This window comes from Hyperolius riggenbachi, chromosome 8 (assembly GCF_040937935.1).
Source record: "Hyperolius riggenbachi isolate aHypRig1 chromosome 8, aHypRig1.pri, whole genome shotgun sequence".
NCBI classification, from domain to species: Eukaryota; Metazoa; Chordata; class Amphibia; order Anura; family Hyperoliidae; genus Hyperolius; species Hyperolius riggenbachi.
The window spans coordinates 275,779,882-275,806,632 of NC_090653.1; the positions used below are offsets into that span (position 1 = coordinate 275,779,882).

Sequence of the window (26,751 nt, forward strand, 5' to 3'; positions counted from 1 at the left end):
CCCGGTCCACTGTACTGATCTGATGAAGCGGGCAGAGATCCGCAAAATGCGTTATCTGTTTAACTGTTTAGTTGCTTTCTTCATTTGAGATAAGAGAATTCTCATGATTTTTATCAACTACCCATGACTATTCATTGGGACTCTTCCCTCCCAGTCAGGGCCGGTTCAAGTAGCAATTGGGCCCTAGGGCAAAATTAGCCTGGGGGCCCCCCAACAGACACCCCCCGACCAAAAAGCGTCATTAGAGGCCCTTTGTTGCAGCTAAATTTCCCTCCTGGGCCCCTGAGCTGGCTGCTGACCCTCCCCCAATCACCTCCCAACTTAACAGACTCTGCAGAGTCCCTGGGGAGCAACAGTTAAGATGGGGGAGGGACAACTTGGGGGCCCCTACAGGCTCTGGGGCCCTGGGGCAATTGCCCATTTTTTCCTATGGTAGCTCCGGCCCTGCTCCCAGTATGACTTGACTATAAGCCAAGGATGTTTGCCTCCCGCCTCCACTCCGATACCTCATCAGTTTCTCCACGGTTGTCATCCCTGCCTCCAACATGGTAGTCCCTCTGGAGTGGTTCCACCCTCAATAAAACAATGGCAGGGGGAGCATTTTTTGACGCAAAAATCCTGGTTTATATTTAAAGGATACCCGAGGTGACATGTGACATGATGAGATAGAAATGCGTATGTACAGTACCTAGCATACAAATAACTAGGCTGTGTTCCTTTTTTTTCTTTCTCTGCCTGAAAGAGTTAAACATCAGGTAAGCAAGTGACAGTTTCAGTCGGGACTGGGTCAGATTACAGTGTGACCCTCACTGATAAGAAATTACAACTATAAAACACTTTCATAGCAGAAAATTGCTTCTGAGAGCAGCAAAGAGACAAAAAGGGTCAATAGTTCATAGATTTTAGCTCTGGTATACTTCAATGACTGTGTCATTGAGCATAAACAATAAAACAGTCAAAACTTAAAAAGTAGATACAAATACAAAATAAAACTGTGGAATATCTTAAAAAGTCGTTTTTAGGAGGAGGATAGATACATTTCTTTATTTCATTAGTTTATTTTCACCTAGAGTGTCCTTTAACTACATGCAGTATTCCCCTCTGTAATGTGACGGAGGCTGTGATATTATTACCTGGGGGGATGTCTGTCCCACAAGACTACACAACGCTCCAAAGGTTACAGACTATATATGCCTTTCTTCTGGTTTGTCACGGACAGTTGCGGGGCCGCAGGCGCGTCCTGGAACCGCCCGTGAAGAAAAAGCGATCGCACTCGATTCCCTGCATCGATGGCGCTTCAAATCGATACAATCTGGGTTGAGTGTGTAGGGGCAGCTGAAGTCCTTTTCTTAGCAAAGAGAGAGCACCATCCTAAAGGCTGGATGGCTCTTTTGATATGCTAATGAGCCTGGGCCCAGAGAGTCCCTGGCTTCAAGCTGTGCGGATGGCCCATCCATCAGGTATAAGGTGACACCTAGCTGATCTCATGTAGATGTTAATTAACCAAGGGGTGATCAGGATGCCTAGGTGCAGCCAGGCAGGCTACAAATCTCCAGGAGGTCTTGACACCTTGCTCACTGGTAAAGATCAAAGGGAAGTCAGCTGTTAGCAGCTAGAACACATCCTGAATAAACCTGAGTCTCATAGCATAATCCATAACTTCCCAGATCTGTCATATTTCTGGGGTTCCTGAGATGGCAGCTTCGCCAAACGTGGGGGAAGTGTAGCATGAGCCCCGGTGCTGGTTCTGAGGAAGTTTCAGACTATTCTGAGGTAAGGACTGCCAGTTAGGCAGTTTGAAAATGCCCTGATGATACCACAGGGGTCCCACCCCTCATGTCTGGTATCAGGGCGCTGGGTAAATCGAGACAGACCTGAAAATGTTAATAAATCTGCCCTGACCTGTACGGTTCTGTGAGATAGAGCCCATATATGGGTAGATATGATTTCTAGCCCCCAGGACAAGGGGAGGGCTCATCTCATCTTCTAAGGGGGTGTATGGCTCCCCGCCCTCACTCCCTCCTACTGAAGCAGGGGCATAAGAATGGCAGAGGACCCAAACTCAGTGTCCTCCACACTGAAACATCTTGAACTCATCAGATGCCAGCTTGAGGATATGCTGGCATCCACCTGGTCTGAACTCTGAACTCAAATTGAAACCCAGAACTCTGTTTTCCCACAAAAAGGACATCTTTCCAGGAACTAAGTATTTTTCTCCCTTCTTTTATTTTTTATACTGGCTATTACTGTCTTAATAATTGTGATTTTAATAATTGTCTGTATATATTAATTATTTATATTGCGTGAATAAACGACTTTCTCCAAGTCATTCACTGTCCGCTACCCTGCTTATCAGCACACACAGAACTGATCCCGGGTCTCTGAAGATACGGTACTGTTTGTTTGTTGTTGGCTAGACAGAATACCGTGTGTTTAACCGTTTTATTCGCAGGACTAGTCAGTCAGTTAGTGGGCTCCACGGTCCCATGGTAACCGCGGTGGTGGCAGTTTACTCTGAACCAGTAGGTGACGTTGTAATTACCCGTGTCTCACAGGCTCCCTTCTGAGTTGTCTGCGGCTAATTCTTAACGGTTCCTGCGCATTGACTGCGACCAGAGTTCGCACGATCTGTGCGCTGGCACTGTTTAGAAGGGTAAGTGCGGTCAGCCACTAGGGCTCCTGTGACATGGTTTATTAGTGTTTTTCAAATATTGAGGTATAGATAAACTAACTATAACCCACCCATTCATTAGTTGTATGCAGCTTGGAACTGGGCCAATCAGAAGAGACAGGAAGTGCTTTTTATTGGTCCAGTTCCAAGCTGTGTATAATTTGCATTGGACGTGCAAGCAAGCTGGAATTACTATCCGCTCATTGGTCGCCTCTACTAATGACTCACCACAATCCGCTTCATCCGAAGCGTCGCCACAGTCGTCGGTGAGGTCACATCGAGCGCCTTCCTCCACGCAGCTGCCGCGTGCACAGTGATGCTGCCCAATCTCACAACCCACCTGCGGGCCTGTAAAAATAATGCGCAAACATATAATATTGGCACAGTGGTTTCTAAACATACACACTATGAGTCACGTCCTCGCATTCATGTTTACAAGACTTCTCACTTGCTTCACTCCTCCTCTGGAATGCCCTTCCACAGCACTTCCGTCATTCTCCAACCTTTGAAATCTTTAAACGCTCCCTCAAAACTCACTTTTTCCGACAAGCATGTGCTCTAACTTCGATCCCCCTTCGACCTCTCGCCAAGTTTTACTCCTACCAGATAACGTAACCACACTGCCTGTATGCATGCTACATACTTCCTCACCTCTTGTCCCCCCACCCCCATTCCTTTACCATGTAAGCGTGCAAGGGCAGGGCTCTCTCACCCTTTTGTATCTTAGATTTTATTACTCAGTCTTTAGCTTGCATTCTGTTATACATTTTCTTCATCATGTTTTATTTATCATGGTGATCAGCAGTTCTCTATTTTGTACCAGTGTCCATATTTGATGTATACCATTGTATAGCACCACGTAATATGTTGGCACTTTATGAATCAATAATTATAATAATGTATGTTTCTTCCTTGTTTGTATGGGTCTCCTCTGTGCACAGAGAGCGCACAGCAATATTACCATTACTACCGTCTGCAGTGTACCGCGAGTTACGCTAATAGCACAACCCAGGGTACACTGCTGGCGGTAGTAATGCTAATATTGCCATGCACAGTTTGTGTACAGCAATATTGCCGCTGCTTCGTGCATCAACCCAACAAACTCTTCAATTAGTATCTGAAAGACTCTGGCAACAAGAATGCGCACATACATGGCCTGCTATCATGTGACACTGGGGAACATGAAAAAAGGGCGCAATGAGATTTGGCCACCCAAAAAAGCTGATAATAAAATAATGGTAATAAAAATGACAGCCAGGGCCGGCCTGCCCATGAGGCGGGGTGAGGCGGGTTCCTCAGGCGGCAGGAAGTTGAGGGGGGAAACCAGATGAAGTGACTGCGTAGACGAGAGAGAGAGAGTGCAGGCTGCAGTGCAGACTCTGCAGTGAAGTCCGGCTGCTCCTGTGTGGTGCCCGACCGTGCCTTCGACCCCGTGCCTGCACACACCGTGAGTGACTGACCCTCCCTCCCCTCCGGCTCCGCCGAGACCGAGTCCGCCCAGACTGTCTGTGTTCTGGCTGAGTCACCCGCCCCGCCGCCCCCCATTAGGCTGTGCACTGCCGGGACCGCCCGCCCGCCAGTTCTGCTGCCACCTGCACGTGCCGCCCATATGTTGGGGGGCGCTGTGATAGCGGGGGGAGCCAGAGCCGCGGTGAGGGCAGCCCGACCTCTCCCTCCCTCTCCCCTGGCCGCCCTCCATGCTACCCCCTCGGACTGCAGGCAGCAGAGTTAGCGCGCAGGGAAGCGCTGCTGTACACAGTTGTTACTCACCTCCCTGGATCCGATCGCCGCTCCCGCCCTGCTGGTCTCCTCTCTGCCTAGCCGCTGATACACACGCGGCTGCTTCCTGTGTAAACAGGACGCAGCGTGTGTAATGTATCAGCGGCTACATTGCAGAGAGGAGACCAGCAGGGCGGGAGCGGCGATCGGATCCAGGGAGGTGAGTAACAACTGTGTACAGCAGCGCTTCCCTGCGCGCTAACTCTGCTGCCTGCAGTCCGAGGGGGGAGCATGGAGGGCGGCCAGGGGAGAGGGAGGGAGAGGTCAGGCTGCCATCACCGTGGCTCTGGCTCCCCCTCCGCCATTATGAGGGGGCACCTACCTACTTAACCTATACTTGGCAAGCTACCTATCTATCCTATACTGGGGGGCACCTACCTAATCTAACCTGTTTTGGGGGCAGCTACCTATCTATCCTATACTGGGGGGCTCCTACCTAATCTAACCTATACTGGAGGGCAGCTACCTATCTATCCTATACTGGGGGGCAGCTACCTATCTAACTTATACTGGGGGGCAGCTACCTATCTAACCTATACTGGGGGGCAGCTACCTATCTAACCTATGCTGGGGGGCATCTACCTATCTATCCTATGCTGGGGGGCAGCTACCTATCTAACCTATACTGGGGGCATATACCTATCTAACCTATACTGGGGGGCAGCTACCTATCTAACCTATGCTGGGGGGCAGCTACCTATCTATCCTATGCTGGGGGGCAGCTACCTATCTAACCTATACTGGGGGCAGCTACCTAATCTAACCTGTACTGGGGGGCAGCTACCTATTTAACCTATGCTGGGGGGCAGCTACCTATCTAACCTATGCTGGGGGGCAGCTACCTATCTATCCTATGCTGGGGGGCAGCTACCTATCTAACCTATACTGGGGGCAGCTACCTATCTAACCTATACTGGGGGCAGCTACCTATATAACCTATACTGGGGGCAGCTACCTATCTATCCTATACTGGGGGGCACCTACCTAATCTAACCTGTACTGGGGGCAGCTACCTATCTATCCTATACTGGAGGGCACCTACCTAATCTAACCTGTACTGGGGGGGCAGCTACCTATCTAACCTATACTGGGGGGCAGCTACCTATCTAACCTATACTGGGGGGCAGCTACCTATCTAACCTATGCTGGGGGGCAGCTACCTGTCTAACATATGCTGGGGGGCAGCTACCTATCTAATCTATACTGGGGGCACCTACCTAATCTAACCTATACTGGGGGCACCTACCTAATCTAACCTATACTGGGGGCACCTACCTAATCTAACCTATACTGAGGGGCAGCGACCTAATCTAACCTATACTGGGGGGAAGCTACCTATCTAACCTATACTGGGGGCACTTATCTAACCTGTATTGGGGGCACCTACCTACCTAGCTAGCCTATACAGGTGGCAACTATACTGGCTACCTATACTGGGGGCACCTACCTAACTAACCTATACTGGGGGTACCTACCTATCTAACCTATGCTGGGGGCAACTATACTGGCTACCTATATTGGAGGCACCTACCTAGCTAACCTGTACTGGGGGCACCTACTTGTCTAACTTATACCGGGGGGGGGGTGGGTGCCTGCCTATAACATATACTGGGGGCAACTATACTGGCTAACCTATTCTGGGGGCAACTTTACTGGCTCACCTATGCCTGGCCACCTATACTCGGGGGGGACCTATAGCTGGCTACCTATACCGGGGGGGGGGGGGGGCGCAATTTTTACACCCTCACCCTGGGTGCATTTTAGCCTAGAAACTGCACTGTTGCCGCCGGCCTCCGAGTCCGACGACTCCGAGCTCTGCGGCCTCTCCTGTCTCCTCCAAGGCTGCACGCTGGTGACGCTGCCTAGTGCCTAAGCCTGCTGATTTGATGGCTCTGCTGCCCTGGCTGCGGCTGATTGTCACGGTCAGTCACTGAGCAGCGAGCGCCCCCGACGTGACCGTGACGATGATGATGATGAGGCTGGCTGGCTGCCGCCGGCCGCCGCTCACTGGCCCAGCGCGAGATCCCTCAGATCCGAGATGGAGCATGCCCGCCGCAGACCGCAGCCGTCTGTCCCCTGCCAGTGCAGGATGCATGCTGGATGCGGATGCCCGCCCTTCGCCGCCGCCAGACCCGGAGGGAGACCCAATCCCCGGTGAGTCAGTCACTCACTTTGCTGCGTCACTCAGGCTTTCCTTCACGGACACAGTCGGTTGTGTGGGGGATGTAATGTTATGTAGAAATATTGGGGGGGGGGGCACCTTTACGATCTTTGCCTCAGGCAGCAGAAAGTCAAGGACCGGCCCTGATGACAGCTAAACATGACCCTGTTCTCACACTGACTGAACACTGCTGATGCTTAAAGGAATACAAGTCTCCAAAAAAAAAAAAAGACTTTTACTCACTCGGGGCTTCCCTCAGCCTCCTGCAGCTGAACGGTGCCCTCGCCGTGGCCCTCCGATGCGCCTGGACTCGCCGGCGGCCAGTTCCGGTTTGGCCGTCACCGGCCGACAAGCTGGGAACGCGACTGATTAGCCACGTTCCCAGCCTGTGTCGGCCGGTGACGACCAAACCGGAAGTGGCCGCCGGCGAGTCCAGGCGCATCGGAGGGACACGGCGAGGGCACCGTTCAGCTGCAGGGGGCTGAGGGTAGCCCCGGGTGAGTAAAAGTCATTTTTTTTTGGGAGACTTAAGTATTCCTTTAACATTCCCCCTCTCTCCACCCCCCACCCCCCCACCCCCCCCCCCCCCCATGGCTAGGGACCCTGAGCTGTACTTAAAATCAAAAATTAGGACTTACCTGGAGCTTTCTCCAGCCCACGGTAGCCCACGAGGTCCCCCAGCATCTTCCTGGCCTCTTCTGTGGTTCCCGCTGTCTGGTAATCTAGAGACTTCCAAGCAAGTCGCCCGTCCGCACTCCCGCGTGTCATCCGGGCGCTATCAGCCTCCTGCGCATGCGCGGTACAGTGTTTCGAGAATCGGCACGATGACACAGCACAGCGGCCAGCCTTCCAGAGCGCGCATGGGCGACTTGCTTGGAAGTCGCCGGATTACCGGACCGGTCGGCGGGACCATGGAAGAGGCCAGGAGGATGTCGGGGGATGTCACGGGCTACAGAGTTGAATGTCCAAATCGTCACTACGTGGGCCTTAATTGCGAAAAATGTATGCAAAAGTTTAACGTAATCATAAGTAGCAGATTCCGTTCATCGCTGCCCATTGCTAACCTGCTTCCATGATGGGGCGTCTTACCTGAGAGGCCACAGTTCCGGAACTCAATGTCGTCTATCGCCATGTCAAACCAGCTGAGGGCATTGCGGGAGGATGTGACTATAACCTACAGGAGAAACAGGGATTTAATGATCAAAATTATGGGTGGCTCTCTAAAACACGATATTGTGGGACTTTTACAAGCACGGCCGGTTCTCTCATGAAGCAAGGTGAAACATTTGCATCAGGCTCAGAGATTACAGGGCCAGCTTGTTTGTACTGTGTTTACACTTACAGCATGCAGTCAGAGTAGGAGGACAAGCGAGAGGATCGGGAGGTGAAGAGGTCATCATTGGGGAAAAGCAGCTTGTTGTGCTGTGTGAGAAGTCTGACAGTGAGTGAGGAGGCAGGAGAGCAGCATTGGGGAAAAGCAGCTTGTTGTGCTGTGTGAGGAGTCTTACAGTGAGTGAGGAGGGGGGAGGCAGGAGAGCTGCATTGGGGAAAAGCAGCTTGTTGTGCTGTGTGAGAAGTCTGACAGTGAGTGAGGAGGGGGGAGGCAGGAGAGCAGCATTGGGGAAAAGCAGCTTGTTGTGCTGTGTGAGAAGTCTGACAGTGAGTGAGGAGGGGGAGGCAGGAGAGCAGCAGTGTGTCATTTGACTTTCACAGCAGAAAGGACGAGGTGGAACTGCTCTCCTGACTGAGGAGGAATGGAGTGGCTGAGGGTGAGCAGTTTGTTTGTCACAGACTCACAGCCAGCCAGTGTGCTATTGTGTTGAGCTGCAGCATTCCAAATTGTGGGGCAGCAAAAAGTCTAGAACTGGGCATGTCTTCAAGCAACCATATCTCTCACTGCTGGTTCCTCTATTGCCTGCCAATAACCCAGAAAATCCAGTTCAAACGTTTAACCATTACCGAGAAAGCTCTTCATAGTCGGTCCCCTCCATATATTTCCTCACTAGCCACCAGATATCCAAATCAAGCCTATATACGATCTTTTCCTACCATACTTCCTACCTCCTTCCTCCATTAGAATCACTTTTTCACACTTGCGTGTACAGGACTTCTCATAAGTCTGTCTAAAATCCTTTCCACATCATATTTATCACTCTTAAAGCCTTCTAGTGTACCCTTAAAACTCACTTCTACAGGTAAACATATACCCTAACTGTTGTGTCCAGTAGTCATGGAGGCAGGATAACTGAAAATAGGTTTACTTACAGGAATTACCAACGCTCTACATAAACAGTGTCTTCTCTCCATCTTCCTAGCCAAAACAGAACCAACCACACTCAACAGTATAGATAATCTTTTGCAGTAAACAAGTAGAAGTGTGACCTCTACAGGCCATTGGTATGAACACAGCTCTAAGCTAGAATATTCCTTCTCTGTGGAACCTGACAGAAGACCTCACTGCCAGCCTTTAAAGTTGGATTGTCAGCCATAAAATCAAATTCCATTGACCCACTGCTCTGTTTATTATGCAGTCTACAACCTGACCCTGCACTGCAAACATTCCAATATAAACAGAAATGTTTCTACTGTAATACATCTTATCTCAGTCAGCCTGGCTCTATTTGGGGCATTGCCGGGGAGAGGGAAACATGTTATCTCCCCTCCCACATTACTGCTCCTCACTGATTGGTTGAGGGCAGTTCAGCGTGACACAAGGCTGAGAAGGGAAATACGCTTCACCCCTCTACAGAAGCTGCTGAAATATGATCTATGCTGAGATCACATGTGTAACTGAAACTGTTCATACTAAAATGGGTCTCACCTGCTAAAAAGAAAAAAATAATTATAATTTAACATATTTAAATCAAGATGCAGAGACAATAGTAGAACTACTGTGAGTCCATTTGGTTATGCAACATTCTGCCTCACACAAGATTTGTGCATATATTAAAGAGAAACTCCGACCAAAAATTGAACTTTATCCCAATCAGTAGCTGGTACCCCCTTTTACATGAGAAATCTATTCCTTTTCACAAACAGACCACCAGGGGGCGCTGTATGACTGATATTGTGATGAAACCCCTCCCACAAGAAACCCCTCCCACAAAAAAAGTTAGGACTTCTAACAGTTCCCTGTCTGTGAATCTTGTTGCATTGTGGAAGATAGCTGTTTACAGCTGTTTCCAACTGCCAAAAACCATGCAGCAGCTACATCACCTGCCAACAGTAAAATGTTCACTGGAGTTCCTCTTTAAAGGTTCGCTATCGCAAAAAAAATCAAAATACAGATGTACAGTATGCATATGTATAAAATATACACATTTCTCCTAGAGACTAAAATGCACAATAAATTACTGGTTTCCTATGTTGCTGTCACTTACAGAAGGTTGTAAAAATCTGACAGGTTTTGGACTAGTCCATCTCCTCATGGGGTTTTTTTCTCCCAAAAGCACTCACTGAACAGCAGTTGCTCAGTCCGACTATAAGAATAGTATGGAAAGGAGTAGGGAGACTGCTTAGCACCTTTGTTTAAGCTCCCTGGCGGTAATCCAGAGCTATGCTCGGGCTAGCCGCCGGGAGCTCTATGCAGGTTATAGAACACAGTGGGCGTTTTTACTCACCTCCCGGGGGATCCAGCCGCTCTCCTTCCTGTCCTCAGAGGCTCTGAATCACTCTGGTGAGATCACCATTATCGATCTCACCAAAGAGTTACAGCGCCACCTGGAGGACGGAGGGAAAATTGCAATGCTGGAGCCCAGGGAGGTGAGGGAGAGCAGGGGCTGCTGCAGAGACTCTGGCAACATGATTTTTTCCTGATTTTAGTGTCCCTTTTCTCATGCAAAATCTTTTCCTTTTCTTGAATGGATCATCGGGGGTTCTATATGGCTGATATTGTGGCGACACCCCTCCCACAGTGTGATGTCAGGGCCATGGTCCTGACAGTTTCCTGTTTGTGAGCCTCGTTGCATTGTGGGAAATAACAGCTATTTTCAACCGCCAAGCAACCAGCATCTCCCTCTGTGCATATTTATATCTATAAAAAACAACAACTTTTTAGCCCATCGCAATATTAGTAGGTGGTCGTGTCTGCCAGTAGTAAATATGATGACCTGCAGGCTGATTGTGGATCACTCATCAGGAACAAATTACATGGTGAATATCAATCATTTTGTGATCTGTCTTCTATTTTTCAACTTCTCAATTTGCAATGTATTGATATCTTTTTTTCCCCCTTTTCGCTAAAGTTCCTCTTTAAATCCTTCCCAAGCAAAGCATTTGTAGAGAATAGAGGAAATACTGAGAACCTCCCATGAGTAGATGGACTAGAGCAAAGCCTGTCAGATTTGTATTACTTAATGTAACAACATAGTAAAACAAATAATTTTGAACCCATTTTAATCTGCGGCAAATGTACATCTTGGAAATAGGAGAACCGAAGTATTTTAAATTTAGTACATTTTTGGGATAGTGGCCCTTTAATGCAAGTGAATAAGAATGCTGCCATGGTTTAGTGGGGCTTCAGGAGAGGGTTGGGGCTCCTTCCTTTTATTTGTATACGTGGGGCCCTGTGTGGTCACAGATATCCGTGGCCAGCTCTGGTGCCAAGTTGCTTTTCCAATACTGACCAACCTGGCCTCCTACCAGACATGTCTGCAACCCCTCTCACTGCAGGTCCCTGAATATGTGACAAACCTGGAAATCCCCGGAGATCCTGCCAGTGTAGATAACTGCCCTTCTCCATGCTGTCGCACTGCCCCGCGAGCTCTCCCATACGGTGTAAGACTGAGTGCTGTCCGTCAGCTGCACTGACAGGCTCCCATTTACAGAGGAGGCATCTGAGAAAAGGAAAGGGTGACATTTTAGATATTAAAGAGGAACTTCAGCCTAAACAAACATACTGTCATTAAGTTACATGAGTTATGTTAATTAAAATAGATAGGTAATATAATCTCTTACCCACACTGTTTTAAAAGAACAGGCAAATGTTTGATTTCATGAGGGCAGCCATCTTTTTGGTTGAAAGGAGGTGACAAGGAGCATGAGACACAGTTCCAACTGTCCTGTGTCCTGAGCGCCTCTCCCAGTTGCTAGGCAACGTGAATAACAACATAGGAAATCCCATCATGCTCTGCACAGCATCAGGGAAAAAAGCCCGGGCAGTTTTCTTTGATGGGTGGAGCTTAGCTAAAAATGATGCTTTGGTAAGAAAAACAAAGTTCTGATGCTGTGAAACTGTTAAATAAACACCAAGCCTTTTCAGTGCTGCTGAGTAGATTTTTAGTCCGGAGGTTCACTGAAGCTGAAAAACAAATCGCTAAGGATATCAAATCTAACCCAAAAAAGTTTTACAAGTACATTAACTCTAAAAAAAGAAAGGTTGACTGTATAGGACTCCTAAAGGATGAGGATGGGAACTCAATGGTGGATGACCAAGGTAAGGCAGAGTTATTAAATGCTTTCTTTGCTTCTGTCTTCACAAAAGAAACAGCACTGTTGCAAACTACAGAGGCGGAAGAGTCTCAATCTTCTAACTGTAATATTAAATACTTAACGCAGGAAGAAGTGAAGGCAAGACTAAATAAATTATTAAATAGACAAGGCACCTGGCCCGGATGGCATGCATCCTCGGGTCCTAAGGGAATTAAGTTCAGTTATAGATAAACCCCTTTATCTTATCTTTTGTGACTCTCTTGCAACTGGCAGAGTCCCAGTGGATTGGCGTACAGCCCACGTTTTCCCATTATTTAAGAAGGGCAAAAAATCTGATCCAGGAAATTATAGACCTGTAAGTTTAACATCAGTTGTATGCAAACTATTTGAGGGGTTACTAAGAGATACTATACATGACTTCATAGTAGAAAATAATCTTATTTCTCAGCATCAACATGGGTTTACTAAAGACAGGTCCTGTTTGACTAACATGCTCAGCTTTTATGAGGTAGTGAATGCTAATATGGATATTGGGAATGCTGTAGATGTGATATACTTGGACTTTGCAAAGGCCTTCGACACTGTTACCCACAGAAGTCTGGTGCAAAAGTTGAGGATGCAAGGACTGGGGAAGAGTCTGTGTTCATGGATAGGGAACTGGCTAATGGACAGAAAACAAAGAGTTGTGGTCAATGGATCATACTCAAAATGGGAGACTGTTAGCAGTGGGGTCCCACAGGGGTCTGTTCTGGGTCCAGTGCTCTTCAATTTATTTATTAATGACCTAGTAGATGCAGTTGTGAGCAATGTTGCTATTTTTGCAGATGATACAAAATTGTGCAGAATCATTAACTCTCAGGAAGATAGTGTCATATTGCAACAGGATCTGGATAGGATGGCTATATGGGCACATACATGGCAGATGAAATTCAATGTTGACAAATGTAAGGTCATGCATTTTGGACGTACTAATGGTCTAGCACCATACAAAATAAATGGGATACAGTTGGGGACATCAAACTTGGAGAAGGACTTAGGAGTACTCATTGACAACAAGTTAAATAATCGTACTCAATGCCAAGCAGCTGCAGCTAAAGCTAACAAAATTTTGGGATGCATTAAAAGGGAAATAAAAACTCGAGATGCTAGCATAATATTGCCCCTGTTTAACTCTCTAGTAAGGCCACATCTGGAATATGGAATTCAGTTCTGGGCACCACATTACAAAAAAGATATTGCAGTTTTAGAGCAGGTACAGAGACGAGCAACAAAATTGATGCGTGGGATGGAAGGTCTCACTTATCGAGAAAGGTTAGATAAACTGGGTTTATTTAGTCTAGAGAAAAGACGCCTTAGAGGGGATCTAATTAACATGTATAAATACATCAGAGGGCAATATAATACCTTGGCGGATGAGCGTTTTGTCCCTAGGCCTTCTCAAAGGACTAGAGGACATGATCTGCGCATGGAGGAAAAATGTTTTAGCCATTTATTTAGGAAAGGGTTCTTTACAGTAAGAGTGATTAAGATGTGGAATGCATTGCCACAGGAAGTCGTTATGGCAAACTCTATACCTGCATTTAAAGGGGGCTTAGATGCTTTCCTTGCGTTGAAAGACATCCATGGCTACAATTACTAGGTAATGCCTAATGATGTTGATCCAGGGATTTTATCTGATTGCCATCTGGAGTCAAGAAGGAATTTTTCCCTTTAGGGGCTAATTGGACCATGCCTTGTAAGGGTTTTTTCGCCTTCCTCTGGATCAACAGGGATATGTGAGGGAGCAGGCTGGTGTTGTACTTTATACTGGTTGAACTCGATGGACGTATGTCTTTTTTCAACCAAAATAACTATGTAATTATGTAACTATGTAACTTTAACCAGGCTGTGGAAACGGCAGCAATTATTGGGTACCTTCGCCACCATACTTCAATGTCACCTGACAAAGATCTTCTATACACTGTTCAATGCCTTCCACAAACCAACACTCTTCACCAACCAGTTTCACAGTAGACACAAACCATACAGTCTCTAATGGGAGAAAGCTCTAAGGCCCGGTTCACATTAGCGGTCGCCGTCCGGAATCGCCGTGCCGGAGCCGGACCGCATGCAGAACGGACGGAACGGACGCACGGCATAGCAATGAAAGCCTATGCGTCCGTTCACATGCGTCCGTTTCGTCCGGACCGGATCCGGACTCCGGCATAAGACCCAACATGTACTATTTTTTGGTCCGGCTCCTCCGGCAGCCGTATCCGGAGCGGAGCCGGACTGCACCATCCGGCCAATACAAACCAATGAGAACCGGAGAGCGCACAACACACTGGCTAAAAATCCGGATGTTCTACCCCACTTCCTATGCGTATTGTAGCGGCGATTTTGGATGGGGACACATGGGCAAGCATTTTGGAGTGGAGCAGCAGTGACTTTAAACGTGCTGGAGATGTTGGCAGTATGTCGGAGGTGGAGGTGAGTGCTAAACAGCGGAGGGCCTGATTCCACAGGTCCACCTTCTGCTGACCTCCCAGACCCCAACATTTTTATTCGGTTTCTACTATCTTTTGCCAAACGGATCCGGATCGCATCCTGATGAACACCTGATGCAACCTGACCGGATCCGGATCGGATCCGGATCAGAACCGTACGGTTCCGATCCGGATCCGGTCCGGATCCGGTCAGGTCATCCGGTCCGTTTGGCAGAGAACCGCAAGTGTGAACCGGGCCTAATGCACCAAATTCATGGAGGAGTAGTGAGAACCTCCAAAGGGCCTCCTTGTGACATGGCCAAGAGTTCTGTGTTGCTTTATCAAACACAAAACCTGTGGACTCCCATAAAATTATTTTGACCAAACTAGACTTCCTTCTCGCAATATAAGAAAATAATACTATTGATGAGACCACATTTAAGCAAGTTCATGTTAAGCTGACGATTGTGGGACTTACATTTTACATATCCATGTAAGAAGATAATTATTACTTAGCATAGCCTTGGGAGAATTTAGGGGGACATCTTATTAAAGACTCGTACACAGATGCAACTTTTCCACGTGACCAACCAGATGACATAACTGACCGCATGACCAAGCGATTGCATAGCTTGTATTTTCCACACACATCAATCAACTGAATGAGCAACTCATTTGCATACTGTGAACGACGAACTGCACAACATGTCCGCATTCAAAACAAGCAGAAGCCGTTCAAACGACTCTTACTCACTCAGCCAACGGCATATCAGCCCAACAGTCGTGTGAGTCGAACCGCTTGTTGGGTCGGGCAAACCGCCTGTTATCAGTCGCTCCTCTAGTTATTAGTCACACCTTCACATGTCCAACTATTGTCCAACAGACCGAGTGTGGATTGTAGTTGGGTGGAAAGTTGTACGTGTGTACGAGCCTTAAGAGAGATGGCACGGACAACCAATGTGGTGAATAGCTTATGACGGGCCAGATTGACCAACTACACCGTAGGGAGCTTTTCTTTAGGGTACTATCTGATCACCAGCACTGTTGGAGACTTAAATTGATACAGCATCCCAAGTGCAGAGAGCGTGTGTATGTGTGTGTGTGTGTGTGTGTGTGTGTGTGTGTATGTGTATATGTGTGTGCAGTGTGTGTATGTGTGTGCAGTGTGTGTGTGTGTGTGTATGTGTGTGTGTGTGTGTGTGTGTGTGTGTGTGTGTGTGCAGTGTGTGTATGTGTGTATGTGTGTATGTGTGTGCAGTGTGTGTGTGTGTGTGCAGTGTGTGTGTGTGTGTGCAGTGTGTGTGTGTGTGTGTGTGTGTGTGTGTGTGTGTGTGTGTGTGTGTGTGTGTGTGTGTGTGTGTGTAGTGTGTGTATGTGTGTGCAGTGTGTGTGTGTGCAGTGTGTGTGCAGTGTGTGTGTGTGTGTGTGTGTGTGTATGTGTGTGCAGTGTGTGTATGTGTGTGCAGTGTGTGTATGTGTGTGCAGTGTGTGTGTGCAGTGTGTGTGTATGTGTGTGCAGTGTGTGTGTGTGTGTTTTACACTGATTGCAATAGGGGCTTTTATTAGGAGCACACACTGATCCTGAGTGCAACAGAAGAATTCCAAGTCCTGAAATTCACTTAAACATGGCAACTACTATCCTATAGAGATGTCGCGAACGGTTCGCCTGCGAACGGTTCCAGGCGAACTTTGGGGGTTCGCGTTCGCCTGCATCAGGCGAACTTTTGCGGAAGTTCGATTCACCCCATAATGCTCTATTGAGCAAAACTTTGACCCTCCATATCACTGTCAGCAGACATATTATTGCCAAACACACTTCTCTCAGTGCTGGAGACCCGCCCACCCTCCTCCAAGCAAAGTCCTTATATCATTTGACTCAGTTGTCTGCCTACACTAATTAGTTACGGGACAGCTGCTACACACTCTGCTAGGGAGATTTTAATTAGCCTCTTGTGGGTCTCCCTCCTACCTTTCTACCTATTCCCTCCTCCCCGGACGGAGGAGGGTCTCTTCTGCCAGGGAATTATACTATTTTAAAAACCAGTATACATCATACCATGGCTAGGAATCGAACCCAGCTCTCACTGTGTGGTGGGCAAGTCACCCTAAACACTGTACCACTACAGTAGTAAGTGAAGCTGGCCTAAAAATTACCATTTATGCTCAATACAATCAAAACAGGTTGCTTACAGGGAACCTTAACTGAGAGTGATATGGATGTTTCCTGTAAACAATACCAGTTGCCTGGCAGTCCAGCTGATCTTTGTGACTGCAATAGTGGCTGAATCACACCCTGAAACAAGCATGCAGCTAATCCAGTCTGACTTCAGTCAGAGCACCTGATCTGCATGCTTGTTCAGGGGCTGTGGCTAAAAGTATTAGAGACACAGGATCAGCAGGCGATTCAGGCAACTGGTATTATTTTAAAAGGAAAAATCCATATCCTTCTCCGTTTAGGTTCCCTTTAAGGATTTGTAGCATAAAAGCCAACTCACATTGGCTGGGATATGAACCTGGGTCTCACTGTGTGGTGGGCATGCACCCTAACCACTGTACCAACTGAAGCTGGCCTAAAAATTACCATTTATGCTCAATACAAGAGAAAAAGTAGACAAGACAAATAACATTTATATCACACTTTTCTCCTGGCGGACTCAAAGCACCAGAGTTGCAGCCACTAGGGCATGCTCTATAGGCAGTAGCAGCTGTCCCATAACTAATTAGTGTAGGCAGACAACTGAGTCAAATGATATAAGGACCTTGCTTGGAGGAGTGATGTGTATTTCACTCAATCAGGTGTGCCTCCAGGTATTAGAGCTCTTGAAATATTTTTTTTAGCCAGGAGAATTTTTTAAAATTTTCAAAGTTCGCCTCCCCATTGAAGTGTATTGCGGTTTGCGAACTTTTTCGCAAACCGAACCTTTCGCGACATCTCTATTTTCCTACAGTAAGGAAACAATGTATACATGAAGTCATTTCTTACAACTGATCTTGGAGTTCAGATTGACTCTCTCCTGTCTAATGATTACAGGAGTGTCAGCAATGATGAGTAATACGTATTACACAAGAAGTACCGGCTCCCCATGAGACTATCTCATAAATGAGAGCAGAACACAAAGTCCACCAATGAGCAGGATATTCGTATGATTCAGACACCTGTGATGTGATGTGGTCTCTGTATTCCTGTGTGATGCCATCAGAGAGATGAATTCACCAGCCCATGTAGTATGTCAGTACAACCAATGTCGTAATGTAAATAACAACACTAATTGTTGTGTAGGAGCCTAGAAGTACGGTGAATGGGAGAATGCTATGGGAACTTGGAGTGAGAGCGATGCGGAGGCTGCCATCTTCATTGCCTTATAACCAATGTCGGTTGCCTGGCTGGCAACCTGAGCTTTAGGCTTTAGTTGAGTTTTGAGTCACACATCTGTAACAAGCATGCAGCCAGCGGAATCACACCTGAGTCACAGCATCTCATCTGTATGCTCATTCTGGGCCAGTGACTTAAAGAGGAACTGAAGAGAGAGGTATATGGAGGCTACCATGTTTATTTTCTTTTAAGCAATACCAGTTGCCTGGCAGCCCTGCTGATCCTCTGCCTCTAATACTATTAGCCATAGCCCCTGAACAAGCATGCAGCAGATCAGGTGTTTCAGACTTTAAAGTCAGATCTGACAAGACTAGCTGCATGCTTGTTTCTGGTGTTATTCAGATACTATTGCAGATAAATAGACCAGCAGGGTTGCCAGGCAACTGGTATTGATTAAAAGGAGATAAATATGGCAGCCTCCGTATACCTCTTACTTCAGTTCCCCTTTAAGGATACCTTAGCCCTTTTCAAAATGTAAAAACAGGGGGAGCAGCCATGTGTAGGAGGCTCTTCTCATGTCCACTAGTCCCCCTGTTCTTCTCCATCCACCTCTGTTATGGTCTAATGTCCCCTCAAAGCTACTTTTGGATCGGGAAGATTGGTAAGCACTGCCCAGGTGCTGCCCGGCAACGCTCGTCCTTCACGCACCCGCGGACAGCAGAGAGAGTTACCGTAAGTTCCCATATTGCCTGGCAAAGTTCAGGTGCCGCACTGGAACAACATAAATAATCTGACAATGACTGACTGCCTAGTATTAAAGAGACACTGAAATGAAAAAAAAACTATGATATAATGATTTGTGTGTAGTTCAGCTCATAAATAAAACACTAGGAGAATAGTCAAGAAACTCCAGTTGTTATCTATGCAAAAGAGCCATTGAGCTCCACCACTTTCAAAGTCGCAGAGAACTCTGTCTTCTGAAGCTTGTTATCTCAACTGTCAGTCATTGTATTTTCTTTTTCTCTGCAGAGAAGGATTCAAAAGTTCACTGGCCTGCTCTGTAAAATTATTTAGAATGCTGAGTAGTGTGGGAACTGCAAATATTAGAGAATGATGCAATGTTATAAAAAAAAACACTATATAACTGAAAATAAAAAATATGAGACTTTTTTCTTTGCTACTAATGTTCTAGTAATTATTCCTACTACACAACCAATTAATTACCGTATACACTTGAATACAAGTCGACCTCGTGTATAAGTCGTCTCCAATATTCAACCCTCTTAAGCTGGAATTTGTTATTGACTCAAGTATAAGTCTACCCAGCAAAGTTAATGGCTGCACTTGAGGCTCAGGAGGGGCTAATGACTGCACTGCATACAGTATTGCAGCTATTAACATCTCCTGTCCCTTAAGTACAGCCAATACCTCCTCCAGGCACCCTTTTATGCAGCCCAGTATCCCTCCCCCCCTGCCCCTTTCCTTGTTAATTGTTGTGGCCAGGAATTTCAGACGTGTTTTCTTGGCATTTCCTTTATCAAGAAAGTGTCACTTACCACTGGAGAAATTGCTGGACATGGGAATGTCACTAATAGTACACATATTACTCAGTGTGCTCAGTGTTGCCCATGACTCGTGTATAAGTCGACCTCTATACTTTTATGAAGTGAATCAGACCTACATTTCTAGACTTATACTCGAGTATATACAGTATATCATAATTTTTTTCCGCTTTAGTGTCTCTTTAAAGCACACCTGAAGTGAGAGGAATACGGAGGCTACCATCTTCATTCAAAACCAGTTGCTTGACTTCTGTGCTGATGCTCCGCCCCTAATACTTTAACTCACTGCCGGAGCTGCTCTCACACATTCAATCAATCAGAGAGCAATTTGAGGCTAACGCAAATTATTTATGTCAAAGAGGCCCTGTAGTGACACACAGTAGAATGCAGTAAATTATTCAGGATACCCACTTTTAGAGAAAACATCCAAATTTCCAACTGAGAAACACTTCCTATAGCTATATATTGGTGTGTAGCCCCCCCCCCCCCCCCCGTGATGCTTAGCCTAGGCTGTTTAACTATGTGAAACTCTTCTCCTAAAGCATTAAGGGAGTCCAGGTATCTACTGGCTTTGGAACTCTCAGTAAACAAACATTCCGAAGAGATCACATGCCAAAACTAAATCTGGACGAGAAAAGATTTTACATTGGGCAGCCACTGACAAAATATTTCATAAATGAATATTGTAAAAAAAAGAACTGATTTCATTCATTAGGTTATTTTCACTACAGTTCCTCTTAGGCCCCGTTCAGGCTCCCTGCACACTGCATGTGATTCCGATTTGTAATCGGTTTTTACATCCGGTTCCGATTCTGATTGCATTCAGGGAAAATCGGAATCAGAATCGGAAACGGAATCACAAAACAGAATGTGTGCAGGGAGGCTCACAGTGGAGCGTAGCGGTGCGGCATAACAGCTGCTCTGTGACGCGGCTTGCTGCATGGCAATGCTCCACCCACAGCAACTTTCACAGTGCGGCGTGGGGTGCTGTGGTGTAGCGGCAGTGGTCATGGTAGCACGGTGAAAGTGAAGCATACTTTTCATTGAACTGTATGCTTCACTGTACCTAGCACCACTGTCTGTAACACTGCATTGTGTGCTGGCTCTCACAAGGAACGCAACTGATCACTGTGAAGAATTGATTTCTTTGATGTATAATCGCTGATTCTGGCCTACCTGCAGACCACATGTGGTAGTGAAGGTGGATCTCACACGTGGCGGCTGCATCTCGCAGTACCGGAGACTGGAAATCTGCAGATGTGGGCGACTTTCCTCTAGGACCTTCTGCTGCCATAAACCAGCCTGTATGGGAGACAGGAGACAACGATATCAGACACATATACAATAAGCTTGCTTTAACCACTACCCTACCACAGGTTATTTCCCCTTAAAAGCAACAGCAATTTTCACATCAAGCTCTTCCCATTCATTCGCCAATAACTTTATCGCTACTTACCACACTGAAATTATCTATATATAATTTTTGCGGGACAAACTGGGCTTTCTTTGGGTAAGAAAAGACCTTTTGCTAAGAATTATTTTATTTTATATGGCAGAAGAAGAAATCATCTCCACGTGGTCTGGTGTGTACTGCGCAGCGTTAGTAGTTCTACGCCTCCACAGTAGAGGACACCTGGCGAGGCACTGTCAGGGAGCGGGGGTCAGTGGCGGAGAGTGGAGCAGCAGCGAGAGACATAGGGTCTGCCAGGGGCTGGAGGCAGCCTCGGGTTAGTAGTATGGGGGGGGGGGGGGGGGTAGCACTGTATGATTGATGACTCCTTTAAAGAGGAGCTGTAACCAAGGATCGAACTTCATTCCAATCAGTAGCTGAAACCCCCTTTCCCATGAGGAATCTTTACCTTTTCTCAAATAGATTATCAAGGGGGATCTGTTATGTATGGCTGATATTGTGGTGAAACCCCTCCCACAGTGTGATGTCATCATGACCAGGGTCCTGACAGTTTGCGGTCTGTGAAACTCATTACATTGTGGGAAATAACAGCTGCATCCAAGTGCCAAGCAACCAGTACCTCCCTCTATGTATGTGTATATCTATATAAATAACAACCTTTTAGCCTACTGCATTGTTAGGTGTTATAGATTAGGGCAGTTGGTGCTGTCTAGTTTTTTCATGTTTGTCAGCTGTAAAGATGATTCCCCGCAGGCTCATTATTGATTAAGCAATATGAACAAATTCCATGACTAATATCAATCATTTATACCTCTATTTTTTAACTTCTCATTTTGCAATGTATTGAGTTTTTTTTTTACCCTTTTCGCTAAAGTTCCTCTTTAAAGAGAACCTGAACTGAAAATAAAGTCAAAATAACCATATACAGGTCATACTTACCTCATGTGTAGTCTACTACTCAATCTCTTTCTCCTCTCCTGCGGCCCATTTGTCCACTGTGATCAATGGAATTCTCCGTCCTCCATTTTAAAAATGGCCATTACCCCATAACAGTTTCCTGGTCAGCACACTGTTAAACTGTAACATGGCCCACTTGAGGCATAGGGAAACATGGACATTACCTTGCACATTCAGTTGTAACTGACAGCAGCTGATATATAACTGACAGCAACTGGTATATTTCAGTTCTGACAAAATATTGTCAGAACAGGAAGGGATCACTGTAAGAAGAAAATGGTGAGCCTCTGAGAGGAACTGATGGTGAGATTAGTATGTAATATTCACATGCAGCTACGTCATGTGTTTATTTTAAATAATTTTACTCGCTTCAGGTTTCTCTTTAAATAACTCATCCCTATTTGGAAGATACATTTTTCAAACTTCCCTGCTGTGGTTTTGAACGAGATGGAAAAAGTGAGCGTTACAGAAGGCACTAATCACCAGAATCAGAGGAAATAAATACATGAAACGATGGAATTACCCCATCTGTTCCCCAGCGTGTGATCGCCATGAGATCGGGAACTCCACATGGTCCGCCTGTCTCTCACCCATCTGTAGCCAGATGTGCTGATGTCTCTCCAGCCACAGTCGTCATGCTCAAAGTCACAGCTGAAGGAGACTCCCCACACGGGGGAATCCCGATGGTAACCTGAGGAAGAAGGAACAATAAACAAGTGTTTATGGAAACCATGCAGGCCACTGGCAGTACATCCATGGCCAAAGGCGTAACTAGATTTAGTAGGGCCCCCTTGCAAGAATGATAGAATAGGGCCAGTGGTGTAGCTAAGGAGTTATGGGCCCCGGTGCAAGTTTCACACGGGGCCCTCCAAGCACCCTATACATAACAAATGATACGGTGTGCCAAAACCACAGTGTCAGAGGTGCAAACGGGGGCATAGCAATAGGGGTTGCAGAGGTTGCGACTGCATCGGAGCCCTTGGGACAGAGGGGCCCCGAAGGGCTCTCCCTCAACTACAGTATTACCTCTCTATTGGTCCTATACTGGTAATAATCACTTCTATAGATACTTTAAATAGTGGTAATCATTAACAAACTGTTCCCCGTCCCCTTCTTGCACCTCTGACACTGTAGATGCTATTGGCAGGTTTTGGTGCGCCATATCAATTGTTATGCATAGAGTGCTTGGGGGGCCCCAATGTAAAACCTACATCGGGGCCCACAGCTCCTTAGCTACGCCACTGGGTGCAAGAAGGGGATGGGGAACAGCTTGTTAATGGTTACTACTATTTAAAGCTTCTATACAAGTGATTATTACAAGCACATGACCAATAAGGATCTAATACTGCGGTTGAGGGAGAGCCCTACGGGGCCCCTCTGGCCCAAGGGCCCAGATGTAGTCTTAACCTCTGCAACCCCTATTGCTACGCCACTGCATGGGGCCTCCTGGCACCCAGAAACCCATGTGGGTCACATGACTGGGTGCTAGCGAATGGCAGCAGAGAGTGTTCTGCTGTAAAGCAGCATCTGCAAACAGGAAAAAATTACACAAACTCCTGCTACTTTGTATGGCGAGAGGAAGTGGCACGGATGTTTTTGTGAGCAAAAGGGGAGGGTTTTCTAGTTCAATGGCTGCACTTGGGGTTAGGGAGTGGGAGGAGGAGGGCCCCCAAAGCCTCCGGGCCCCCCTGCGATGGCAGGGGTTGCAGGGGTGATTGTTATGCCCATGGCCAAACGCTTTGAGAATGGCACAAATACTGGTTTTCACAAAGTTTGCTGCTTCAGTTTTTATGATGGCAATATGCATCTACTCCAGAACAGGGGCATTGCCAGCCCCAAAGATCAGTGGCACGTGCCCCGAATGTCCCCCAGATTCAGCTGTGGTGTTTCAATAGTGAATATGCTGGGAGCTGTGATGCATTAATCAGGAGTATGCTGGTACTGTGGTGCATCTATGTGGGCATACTAGGTGCTGTTGTGCCATGCTGGGCACTGTGTTGCCTTTATGGAGGCATGCAGGGAGCTGTGGTTCTTCTGTGAGGGCATGCTGGGAGTTGTGGTGCCTCAACGGAAGGCCAGTGGGAACTTGGGAGGGGGTCCACTAGACGGCCAGGGAATGCTATGTGGGAACTGCCAGATAACCTGGCAGCAGGCCAGCCCACCCGGCAGAAAGCCAGACCAGCCAGCACAGAAGCCAGGTAACTCTGCCTAGCTTTTTTTTTTATTAATGGAGAGGGGCTTCATCCAACATTTTGCTAGGCGGGCTTACTTAGACCGCTGTTAAGTTCAGGTACATTTGGCTCCACCCATGACCACACCCACATTCTGGTGCATGGCCACACCCAATTTCTGTCTGGAGTGCCCAAAAGTGCCCCGGATCCATTAGGATCCTAGCAACGCCCCTGCTCCAGAATGTCATAAAGAGTGATGAGGCAAATGGCAAAGTCCTTCTTTGCCATGAAAATGAACTTATGTGGGCATTGTGGCTGGCACTCTAGGTTTGCAGCACTAGAGTTCCAGGTCTGAATCTCAGCCTGCACACTAGAAAGCAAGAAAATGAAGAGAAATGGTTTAGGATCTGGGATGATGTGTTAAAGGGAACCCGAGGTGGGAATTTAAACTAGAAAAAAAAAAAGAAACTATGCTACCTGATCCGGGGGCTGGGTAGTGCAGGTAGCCACAATCCCTGCTGCTCTGTGACCCCAGGAGTCACGACCCTGGAAGAGCTGCTCTGTGTATCTCACAGGGAGGAGGGGGAGCAGCAGGAGGAGATGCTGTGGAGAGACAGAGCTGCCCAATGGCAGCTGAGGAAGGCGTGCAGGAACGCCCCCAGCGGGCGTGCAGCAGGGATTCCCTCTCCTCCGTTTCCCACAAGATTGGCGACAAGCTGCATGTTGCCAATTTCAGGGGGCGATAGCCTGGCGATGGGGGGAAGGGGGCAGAGAGTAATGCGGGGGGGGGGGGGAGGCATGTCATGCAGCAATGTCTCTATGTCCCATCTGCCCCCCCACACCCCATTGGATACACTGTAAGCCTTGCCACAAAGGCTACATTCCATTGTGTATACTCACCACAGTCCCGCTCATCAGAACAATCCCAGCAGTCACATACGAAGTTGCAGCGACTCTGTTCTCTAAGCTCACAGGTGGAAGCTGCAGCCACTGTGGATGATAATAGCAATCATTAGTACAATGATACATTAACCCAATAGAGTGTACAGTGTACTTTAACCCAATATAGGAGTATTATGACCTAATTGAACCTTTAATATTTCCTGAGTCATCATTCTGAAACGAGATTGCAAATCGGATGAGGAATAGAAATGGCTCAAACGGTTCGCATGCAAACTTATTCACGAGAACAACGCGAGTTCGCGTCGAACTGCGAACACTTAGCGAGTTCAACCCGCCCCCTATACTACATCATTGGGCTAAACTTTGACCCTCTACATCACAGTCAGCAGACACATGGCAGCCAATCAGGCTGCACTCCCTCCTCAAGCCCCTCCCCTTATAAAAGGCAGCAGCGTCGGCCATGTTCTACTCTGTCTGCTGCCTGTAGTAAGAGATTAGGGAGAGACATTGCTGGAGAGATAGGGAAAGCTTAGTTAGGTCTTGTTAGCTTGCTCCTTGCTGATATTTGTTGCTGAAAAGCACCACAAAACAGCTCTTTTGAGAACTAATGTTCTTGTGATGTGTTTTTTTTTTGTGTGAGTGGCCCACTGACACTGCATATACAGCCCTGTCGGTCGCAGCTGGCCTTTGCTAATTGCTATACTGTGCCAGGCCCAGCACATTCAGTGCATACCTTTTCACTGCACCTGTGTGACTGCACATTGTATTATACCACCACCATTACTGCATACCTTTCACTGCACCTGTGTGACTGCACATTGTATTATACCACCACCAGTTACTGCATACCTTTTCACTGCTTCTGTGTGACTGCACATTGTATTGTTCTACCAGCAGTCACTGCATACCCTTCACTGCACCTGTGTGACTGCACATTGTATTATACCACCAGCAGTCACTGCATACCTTTTCACTGCACCTGTGTGACTGCACATTGTATTATACCACCAGCCGTCACTGCATACCTTTCACTGCACCTGTGTGACTGCACATTGTATTATACCACCAGCAGTCACTGCATACCTTTCACTGCATCTGTGTGACTGCACATTGTGCTATAGCAGCACTCAGTGCATACCTTTTCACTGCACCTGTGTGACTGCAAATTGTATTATACCACCAGTCACTGCAGACCTTTCACTGCATCTGTGTGACTGCAGATTGTATTATAGCAGCAGTCAGCGCATACCTTTTCACTGCACCTGTGTGACTGCACATTGTATTATACCACCAGTCACTGCATACCTTTCACTGCATCTGTGTGACTGCACACTGTTTTATATGCAAATCAGTGCATACCTTTTCACTGCACCTGTGTGACTGCACATTGTATTATACCACCAGCAGTCAGTGTATACCTTTCACTGCAGGAGAGAGAGAGTTTGTACTTGCGCTCTACAAATCAGTTATGGCCATTTAAATATGCACCCGGTGCCTGTCTCTTGTACTGGATGGAGCCAGTTACTATTAAAACAAGAAGGTAGGGGGAACAGAGGGCGCTCCGATGGTGCATTGTGTTTAATGCACCATCGGAGCGCTCTCTGTTCCCCCTACCTTCTTTTATCTTTCACTGCATCTGTGTGACTGCACATTGTATTATACCACCAGTCACTGCATACCTTTCACTGCATCTGTGTGACTGCACATTGTATTATAGCAGCAGTCAGTGCAGGGCAGGGCTGAGGCAGGACAGGCTACGGCCTCTAAGCGCTTCCCCTAGAGGGAGCATTCCTCTGCACTCTCCCCGCCTGCCCCATTCCTTTGCCCTCTGCTCTCCTGATAAATGATCTCCCAGACTCACCAAAGTAACCTCCCAGAGTCCCCTCTGTGACCTTCTCTTATGTAGAGTGGATCTTATGAGCTGTAAC

At 47.1% G+C, this 26,751-nt stretch overlaps 1 protein-coding gene across 1 annotated transcript in view; it reads right to left on the reverse strand.

Moving 5' to 3' along the window:
• Nucleotides 1-26,751, reverse strand: part of MAMDC4 (MAM domain containing 4) — a 138,309-nt gene that overhangs the window by 98,541 nt on the left and 13,017 nt on the right. The window contains exons 2-7 of the mRNA XM_068248950.1: nt 24,821-24,910; nt 22,273-22,440; nt 20,558-20,683; nt 11,304-11,446; nt 7,701-7,785; nt 2,900-3,019 (exon numbers count right to left, since the gene is read on the reverse strand). Coding sequence (XP_068105051.1) covers nt 2,900-3,019; nt 7,701-7,785; nt 11,304-11,446; nt 20,558-20,683; nt 22,273-22,440; nt 24,821-24,910 — 732 coding nt within the window. The remainder of the gene's footprint in view (nt 1-2,899; nt 3,020-7,700; nt 7,786-11,303; nt 11,447-20,557; nt 20,684-22,272; nt 22,441-24,820; nt 24,911-26,751) is intronic.